This window comes from Ranitomeya variabilis, chromosome 5, assembly GCF_051348905.1.
Source record: "Ranitomeya variabilis isolate aRanVar5 chromosome 5, aRanVar5.hap1, whole genome shotgun sequence".
NCBI lineage: Eukaryota > Metazoa > Chordata > Amphibia > Anura > Dendrobatidae > Ranitomeya > Ranitomeya variabilis.
Genome location: NC_135236.1, coordinates 657,515,077 through 657,524,363, shown reverse-complemented (window position 1 = coordinate 657,524,363; position 9,287 = coordinate 657,515,077). Strand labels below are relative to the sequence as shown.

Genomic DNA, 9,287 nt, shown 5'->3' with positions numbered 1-9,287 from the left:
TTTGTTCAGTAGCAGATTTTATTCTGACAACTATTATTACTCTACAAACTGGTATACAATATTAGCGATGGAGGTGTAAGTGTGCAGGATTAGAGGAGAGACGCGGTCTTCAGAGGTCCTTCAGGTCTTTCTGGATGCTCCACAGGGTGTCCGCACTCTTCTTCAGCTGAGCAACCTCATCGTCTCGTAGCTTCTGATTCACCACCTCCACCAGTCCCTGACCGTTCAGGACACAGGGGAGACTGAGGAAGACTTCATCATTAATGCCGTAGAAGTTCTGGTGAGAAAAAACAAAGTTCTGAAGTTAGTTGACTTGATAAACTGTTGGTCCAGACAGGAAACCCATTGGTCAGCCACCACCACCAACATAAGACCATATTTTTGTTTTTTTTAACCTGGTAGACAAAATAAAAAAAAATAATTATATTTTATACACACCAAACCCACTTGTGTTGACTTGGATTTATTATTTCAATTTCCAGCAATTTTTCCTTTCCTGTGAACACTACAGATCCTAAGATTTTTCTATTAAGTAAAGAGACCACCGCCAACATTGGAGCCACCATGGCAAGAGTCATGCACTGGTCCTAGTCCAAGTATGTAACCAGCACTGTTCACCCGATATGGAAGATTAGGTATTTTTAATTAAAAAAAATTTCAGCCCTCCCATCCCAATAGGAAGTTTGCAGCTTTTTCCAAAATTTCATATGTCTCTTGTGAGAGTGTCCCTCCCAGTAATACAGGCTGGATTCAAGGTGCTTTTGTCTAGCTCATCAAGACAGCCTTCATCCTGCACATCTTCCTTTGCACATGTTTGTTCCTTGAGGCTGCATATACACTTTACACTCTCCATTTCTTAGATCTGTGTTTAACCACCCTCTAAGAAGGAAGTCGAGAGCCATCAGAACCAATAGGTAAAAAAAAAAAAAAAAAACCCACAAACTTTCCGTGTACACTAGCTGCTAATCAGTGCTTGATGCATGGTTGGACCAGGAGGCACGTGTGCAGCTAGTCCGGTAGTGAGTGTCTTTTCCAGATTGTGTTGTGACACATCGTTGGAATCAGTGTCTCAACCCCCACATCATGCTGCCCTCGGATTACACAGCAGAGCCTGCTGACAAGGTTCCCTTTAATAGCTAGGCTGCCACTCCTTTCACATGGTGCTCTTCCCAATCCTGAGAACCAGGGCTCTGAATATACCTTCGACATTGCATTTAGGAAGCCAGTGAGTAAAATAGATGCGTTTGTACCAAGGTGTACATGGCCTACAAGCCACTAGCTCTTACCTTCACCATTGTGGAGACCGGATGTACCCGAGACAGGTTCTTGGTTATGGATTCTGACAGGTCAGCCACGCTCATGCCGATGGCCCAGTTGGTGTATCCCTTCAGCTTGATCACCTCGTAGGCACTACAATGACACAGTGTTGGACATTTACCACCACTTGTACAGTTTGAGTCAATGGGTCAGAATTTTTGTTTGTTTGTTTTTTTAGTTCTGTACATAGCAGATGTCAGCTCTGAAAGCAGGACTGTGCCATGATCAAGCTCGCATAAGTATTCATGACTAATGAATCAGCCTATTGTCCGGTGACTATACGTAGGCCATGTTCACACGTAGAGTTTCAGGATTTTGGCAGCCAAAACTGTTTAAAATGCAGGTTTGGCTTTGGATTACATGTTTCATTTGTCTAATATACTTTTATTCATTAAGAACATAGCAAAACTGGTGTCCCCCTATCCTACACTAGTCTTTCTAGCGGTGGTGGTGGTGGGGGGGGGTTATGTTACCGTTTTTTGGACTGGCAGTAGACTAGACCTGGGCAAACTACAGCTCAAGGACTAAGATAGCTGAAGTATTAGCCCACAAGGCTGCATCATGCCTTTGCCCATTGTCCCCACCACCATCTGAATCATCTAGAGGCAGATGGAGAAAGCAGCCGGTGGCTTCCTCCTCCACCACCATTCAGCAAATGCAATGTATCTTGCCAGCATTACCTGTCAACCACCTGCTTGTGGACATCTTTCCAGTTCTCAGGGTCCTTGCTAGTTCCAATGTCAGGGTTCAGAGACTGTAGGGCAACACCGGCCACATTGACACCACTCCAGACAGGAACTGCAAAAAAAAAAAAAAAAAAAGGGGGAGGGGAGAGTTGTGTCACCATCCCAACCCTCTTAACAAGTATCCTTCCTTAAAAAAAAAAAAAAAAGCATAGCCACTCACCACTAGAGTCTCCGTGCTCTCCCAGGACATACCCATGGCAGCTGCTAGCATGGACACCGAGCTTCTGAGAAATCAGATACCGGAATCTTGCCGAGTCTAGATTGGTTCCACTTCCTATGACACGATTCTGGGGCAGACCGCTCAGCTTCCATGTGACGTAGGTCATGATGTCAACTGCAAAACAAAATAAGAGTTTATCAGAAGTTCAATGTAAGGGTCTACAGCAGCCCAAGAACCTAGAGGAACAGTATCCGAGAGGTACCTGGATTGGAGACTACAATGATTGTGGCATCAGGACTGTATTTCACAACCTGCGGAATGATGAACTTGAAGACATTGACGTTTCTTTGTACCAAGTTGAGACGGCTCTCTCCCTCCTGCTGTCGGACGCCACCAGTGACCACCACAATCCTAGAATTTGCAGTTACGGAGTAGTCTACAGAGTGGGAAGATATAAGATACAGAGTCATGAAGCTTCTCACCCAACAGAAGTCATCTGAGATTGGCAAAGTAAATTGGAGAAGCCCTTGAATGTCAGCTAGTGCATGAAATTCATCTGACAATGGTAATAACCCTTAGTAAGTCGTCGATTCTTGTGACAAACATCTTCCCATTTCAGATGTTCTCACTTATGCACAGTCTGACTTACTACACAACCTCCTCTTACCCCCTGGTTGCAGGTGCCATGGTAGTTTGAGTAATGTTAGATCACTAGTCACCTTTGTCAGCAACAATGGTTGGAGTCTTAAGGAACAGGCTTCCATGTTGCAGGTCCAACATCTCACCCCTCAATTTGTCTTCCAAGATATCAACCAATGCCAGTTCATCAGCAAGATCCTGTTGAAGAAATAATCTGTCAATCACACCAATATTATATATGTCTGTTGAGATAAAGGTATGGGATCCTAAATCTTTAGGGTTAACCCCAACAATGGCCACCTTCATTTAAGGACAGACAATTGTCATTAGTTGATTTTCTTAGAAGGTGAGTTTCACAGGAGGGTCCAAGGACAGACTATGATAGATGGACTAGCTGTTTGTCTTCTGACCCAACAGTCTCACGGGCATATATGATGCTGTTGCGTTTGGGTCCAGTTCATACTACTGGGTCTTATTTGCGCCAATCTCCTTTCGAATGGAGGCTAGACAGTACAATATGATCAGTAGTAGACCAGAATGTTTGCGAATTATGCACGCGTCATCAGGTGTATGGCGGATGTAGTACTACTATTCACCAGAATTGAGTGGTACTGGATAACTCCTTTTAGCCCCCCAGTAAGTCTTTAGTCTTCCCAAGGAAGATACAGATTTCGGTATGCACTAGAAAGCCTTCTACATTTTTTGGGCTTGAGGATTTGGCCCCTTCTGAAGGCATTGGTCTTCTAGTCATGTAGAAAGTGCAATGTTCCCTCTGTGCTTCCGAGACAAAAGCTTGCTGAAGGTCGCGGTCACACGCTTTGTGACTAGTTATATTTGGCACATACCTTCTGTAGGATGCTGATGGCACATGCCATGCCAACTTGCCCGACACCTACGACTGTTATCTTGTTTCTTGGAGGAGCGGTCTTAACAGAAGCAGTGGAGCTAAGCAGTTTCTCATGTACGGTTGCCATGCTTGGTTACTAAAAAAGAAAAAAAAAAAATATATACAGATTTCGGTAAATTAAAGTCCCTTTAATGAAAGGTAGGGCATGTGAACAAATAATGGATGTGGTTTTAAGTAGGATCTGGAGTAAAACCCAGAGGGTTTAGGACTGGATATTTGGGTTAGACATGGAATCTCATGCCATTTTCATTATATGTGGTTTTTGTTGTACAACTTCTTGACGTCACTACTCATAACCTCCATGTAATCCTCAGCCATCTTTTATGGTACGTTCATCCAGCCCCACAGCTGATGGAAGCAATGTGGCCCTCATTAATCCTTTGTCAGGGTCATATTTCCATGTCTGGAATTGCTGCCCTGATCGGAGTGGAAACTATTCTGTGTCGTAGAAAGGAGCCGTCGGTACTGGATGGGGGGACTGATCCCTCACATGTGCTGTGGTCTTGTAGACAGGAGAGTCGGGAAAGCTTCCAAGGCTGAAAACATGACTTTCCTGTCCAGGATGGTGGCCATCAATAAAAATGTAACTACTGCATGTAGTAGTCGTCATTGACCTGGCCATACATGAGTAGTTGTCTGCTGGACGACTATTCGGCCAACTGTTCCCCTCATACATATGAGCTCTTGGCTTAAAGTGTTGAGGAAAGAAGTTGCTTAGGTCCCTCAAAACAAGGGGAACATCTATTGAAGTTGCAATGGCCTGATCCTTCTCTTCCAACACTTGTCAGGGACAGCTCATAAGCCCCCCATACACATTAAGTGGCCTTATATCTAGTGTGTTATGGGGGGCCTTTAGTCTACAGCTGGCCATGAGATATATCTGCAGAACTTTAGCAGGGCTAACCAAGTTCCATGATATCTGATGTATGGTGGTCACACCGGAGGCCTCATGGATTGACTTTGTTGCTCATAGCAACAGCTCAGCTTCCATTTTTGGTAAACTATAAGCCATTTTGTGGTCGGTTGCTAGGAACAACAGGACAGATGTTTCAAAACTATGCTCCGCTCCTATCGGCAACGGACCATTCTCTAATAATTTGGATTAGGAGGCCCAACGGCTTGTTCACATCTACCTTTTTGGGGATGCAAAAAGGGAGCTTGCTTTAGTTTCCCGTACAGTTTTGTCACTTCTGCCCCAAGATGGGAGTAATTCAGCTTGAACCCTCAATGGGGTGCTGAGAGACACCGCTCATTTGTGTCCAGGGGAAATAGACTTCTACATTGGGAGCCAGGGGCATTAGTTGGCAGCTGTGCCATGTTTAGTCAAGGTGCCACATCCACAGATCCCAATGCAAGTAACTCATTGAAGTCTTAAGGATATTCCCATATGTAGGAGTAATATTAGCAAATACCTCGAAATAGTAATGTAGTGCAGTTCTCCTGATTAACCATGTTGCTTACCCCCATTTGCAGCAGCTCATGTACCCATGGGTACAGCCACTCAAGAGGCAGTTGCAAGTAGCCGTAACCATGGCTACATAAGCTGCTGCAATACCCTGCACAGCAGCAGGCGGACGGTGCCAACATTAGAGGGAGGCGAGAGCGCACTGACACTGTGCCCGCAGCTCCTGCAGTGTCTGTGTGCAGAGCTGAGGATTAAACATAGGTAATTACCTATTCTAGGTAAGGTTCTGTCCTCCAAGACAGGCCCATTTGCTAATGAGAGGGCTTTTTTGGGGGGCAGGAAAGAAGCGCATCAGGCAAAAATTATCTTCTGTTCCAAGAGACAACCAGACAGACGAATAATGGTGTCATTTTGCAAGTGGGTCAACTTGAGTGCCCAAAAAAGTTACAAAATTGGTCAGGACAAGATGCGCTAAATATACAGTATAGTCATCCTTTCCGACCACGAGTGGTCTCCACGTGTGCAAGTCACAACCTGGGGAATTTCTTTTTTAGCTTCTTCTCTAGAACAGCTCATTTCCTGCCTATTTCTAGTAACCAGCGACGCATCTGACGTGGTTACGAAATGGTTAATCTCCATCCTGGAGGCCATGCATGCGGCTTTTGTACCAGGAACCCGTATTAGCTTACTAGACCGGTTAAAAGGGCGAATTGCACCGGTCTCTATTGTCAGGCTCTCCTGCGTATGGAGTCTATAAGGCCCTATAAGTGCAGGCGTGTAGACCTGGCAGGCGTCCAAGCTCACGTCCTACACCGAGGACAACTGTGCAGGATTGCACGTAAAGGACAAGACGGGGGAAGGCATAACAAAGGGTTATATAACCGCTCATCTGCACGGACAGCAAAAAAGGGATTAAACGGGCGACGTAGCGAAATGCAGAATAAAGCCGCCCGGTGCAAAATAGGTCAGGGATGCATCGTAGACAAGCGTAGGGATCACGGCCAAGATTCAAGGGTCACCCAGGACATCCTGGTCCTCTCGCTAAGATACCGGCGTATCTGGGCATGACCATCTACAGACTTTCCAGAAGAAGAGAGACATACAAAAGACATGCACAGAGAAGGAGCACAATGGCAGCATACATACGTGTGGAAGTCGGATTCTAGGAGGCTTCTGCTGTCAGTGAGGCAGAGGAGTGGTCACAGCCTCATTACTTCAGACTACATCACTACAGACGACAGACACACCCCATCACCTCACTCAATCCCCTCCAAGGACAAGGCTGCAAGGGCAGCGCAGGCCCAGCCCTTCTCCATACGCCTCCTGAGCCTTAAAAAATGTCTGAGGCCCTACAGGAGCTCATTGTTAGAGTAGGATAAAGGGGTCTGGAGTCAGAAACACGAATAGGAGCCAGCGTGGCGGATAAGGGTTAACTATGTAGTGAGTGACAAAGCAAAAAAATATGAAGGTCACCCATACAGATATAGGATCCAGTCACCCAAATACACATAGGGTTAATCTGCTGAGAAATATTTTACTCACTTATACAGCGCCATTAATTCCACAGCACTTTACAGACATCGTCATCACTGTCCCCATTGGGGCTCACTATCTAATTTCCCCTCAAACATGGGGAGAACATAAGACTTCTTGTAGATTATCCTTGGTGGGATTTGAATGCAGGACCCCAGCGCTGCAAGGCCGCAGTGCTAACCACTGAGCCAGGTCTAGTTGGAAGTTCAGCTACATTGAGGGGAAAAAAAAAAAAAAAAAAAAATGTAAAAATTAATTCTTCCTAAAGTCATTTGACTACAGTCAGAAGGAGACCATCAGAGCGCAGCAGTGAGCGAGCTGTAATCGTGCCCACCGGTCCCCAACAGACAGCGTGTGCCTAGAACGGGACGTCAGGCAAGGAGCAGCGGCCCCATTACAGCATGCTCACTGTATATCACAGCCGGTATCAGGACGGCCATCTTGTGTATGCCCCCTCATCATATAGGCCAGAGACCTAGCGGTACCTGTGGCTCACTGCTCCATCAGAACGGGCAGATCTACAATAGGCGCAGAGGTGGCAATCACACCCAGGTCCTGGAACCTAAGGAGCCCAAAAAGGCCTATATGAAGGGACCACCTCTCCATTAAAGCTTTTGCATCAGCCCCCCATGACCATCAAGTTACACCACTGGGTTTTAGTATGCTAATATATATATATATTTTTTTTTTTTTTCACCATGGCATTAGTGTGTCAGAGGAAGCCGACACAAAACTAGCTGTACCTTCTGCTCTCAGCTCCACTTCTGCCACACAAAGCCCAGGAGGAGTGAATAACCCCAGAGGGCTCCCGGCTATTTATCTGCTCTATGGTCCTAAATAGAAGTCAGCTGTAATCTGCTCATTAGTCCTACACGGTGGTTTATGGGAGATTTTAAAGGAACACTCCAGATGAACGTCATACATGGTGAGACGCTGCAAGCGAATACGCGGCGGAAAATCCACTGCATTTTCTCCGTGTGGGTAAACGTAGAGGATTCTCTGCTACTGAACACACGGGGTGGGAATTCTCACACCGCAGATTTTGTTGATTCTGCAACTGAAAATCTCTTCCCATCACCTAAATCAGCTTGTTGCAGATGAATTTCGGCGTGATGTTCTAGTCCCCGCTGCTGCATGTCACGTGGCTGTGCGACACCAGCATCACATGCAGGAATTGCCTATCAAACAGCCAATCCGTACATGTGTTGCTGCTGTCGAACAGCCACGAGACATGCAGTCGCGGGGACTGGAACATATTATTCGAGCACGCCATAATGCCCGATTAGCACTCGAGCATGCTCAGATAACACCTTATCCGAGGACGCTCGCTCATCACTAATAGAGACCTATCAGGTAGAAACTCCATTTAGTCTGTAGTGACAGCTCGTTTCCAGCAAACATCATTCTCCAGGGTCACCTTGTTACACAACTGCATAGCGGCGGCGGCATTTAATTACCTGGCAGCCAGTGTCACCTTCTCAGAGATTGAGTGCATAAGCAGAGGTCGAACTCCTGGGCCACAAAGCAAAAGCTGCAACGTGGGCCGAGCCATTCACATTGGCCTACACAATATGTATGGTCACCATACGGCACACAACCCTCCATGGCCATCCAACTCCTCTTTAGAGACAACCCTACGTACAAATCCTACCAATGGATGAAGCATTTTAGAGGGTGGAAGACTTCAGTTACAGTCAACCAAGAAGGGTCCCCCATTTCCATAGAGGGGGCTGGTAATTTGCCTTATGTTAGGGCTCAATAGTGTCAAAATTTTGCCCTCAATTTCAGTGAGAGTAAAAACTGCCCCACGCAACCTTGTGAGATTTTCTTTCTTGTGATGTTCCCAAGGTCATTTGTGATTTTGTCTTCCCCATAGGGAAATATTGCGGTTACTGAAATATTGGAAATTTTAGCTCTTTAACTTATGTTTTGTAGCTGGATATATCCGAGGTCGTGGGGTCTGATATTTCTGTGGTCTATGATGTCTCCACCATCTGTGTATGGTGGAGACATCATAGACCACTTATTGTTGATACACCCAATCTGCGATAACTATTGAAAAACTCCTCAAAAACAGCTTCAGGAAATAAGAATAAACTCATCAAAAAGATCCTCATAGGAGCATTTCTTGAAATGGTTTCCACAAAAAAAAACTCTGTGTGCATTTACCTTAAGGGATAATGCACATGGTTAAGTCATTAAAGGGAACTTGTCAGGTTTTTGCTACCCAATCTGAGAGCAACATGATGTAGGGGCAGAGACCTTGATTTCATTGATGTGTCACTTACTGTGCTGCTTGCTATAGTTTTGATAAAATCAGTGTTTTGTCTGATGCAGATCTACTAGTTCTCTGACTGCTGAGCTGTGTAAAACCAAGCCCACACCACTCGTAAGCATCTTTCTGTGTACACTGTGCATAGGCAGAAAGCTGTCAATCAGCGGTGGGAGCTGGCTTATTCAGAGCTAATGGATTTTGAGGATTACATGGCAGCAGGTTCCTAGTGATAATCTTCTGCTGATAAAACAGTTATTTCACTGAGACTACAGCAAGGAGCCCAGTAAGTGACACATCGCTGGAAT

At 45.5% G+C, this 9,287-nt stretch overlaps 1 protein-coding gene across 2 annotated transcripts; it reads right to left on the bottom strand.

Moving 5' to 3' along the window:
* LDHB (lactate dehydrogenase B) lies at nt 1-7,558 on the bottom strand. 2 transcript variants are annotated; one of them, XM_077266489.1, is made up of 8 exons: nt 7,451-7,558; nt 3,708-3,845; nt 2,943-3,060; nt 2,486-2,659; nt 2,224-2,397; nt 1,998-2,115; nt 1,287-1,410; nt 1-277 (listed from the first exon to the last, which is right to left on the bottom strand). In XM_077266489.1, the coding sequence occupies exons 2-8, from the start codon at nt 3,834-3,836 to the stop codon at nt 110-112; spliced, it is 1,005 nt and encodes a 334-aa protein (XP_077122604.1). In that variant the 5' UTR covers nt 3,837-3,845; nt 7,451-7,558; the 3' UTR covers nt 1-109. The 2 variants fall into 2 exon arrangements, with proteins under 2 accessions (XP_077122604.1, XP_077122603.1); XM_077266488.1 differs by lacking the exon at nt 7,451-7,558 and adding an exon at nt 6,321-6,477.
* Nucleotides 7,559-9,287: the final 1,729 nt, after the last annotated feature.

Excerpts from the sequence above, each read along its gene's own strand:
- LDHB (XM_077266489.1), bottom strand. The coding sequence starts at position 3,836 with ATGGCAACCGTACATGAGAAACTGCTTAGCTCCACTGCTTCTGTTAAG. Across the intron at positions 2,398-2,485 it reads CATTGTAGTCTCCAATCCAG|TTGACATCATGACCTACGTC; the intron begins GTACCTCTCGGA and ends TTTGTTTTGCAG. Across the intron at positions 1,411-1,997 it reads CACAAGCAGGTGGTTGACAG|TGCCTACGAGGTGATCAAGC; the intron begins GTAATGCTGGCA and ends GTGTCATTGTAG.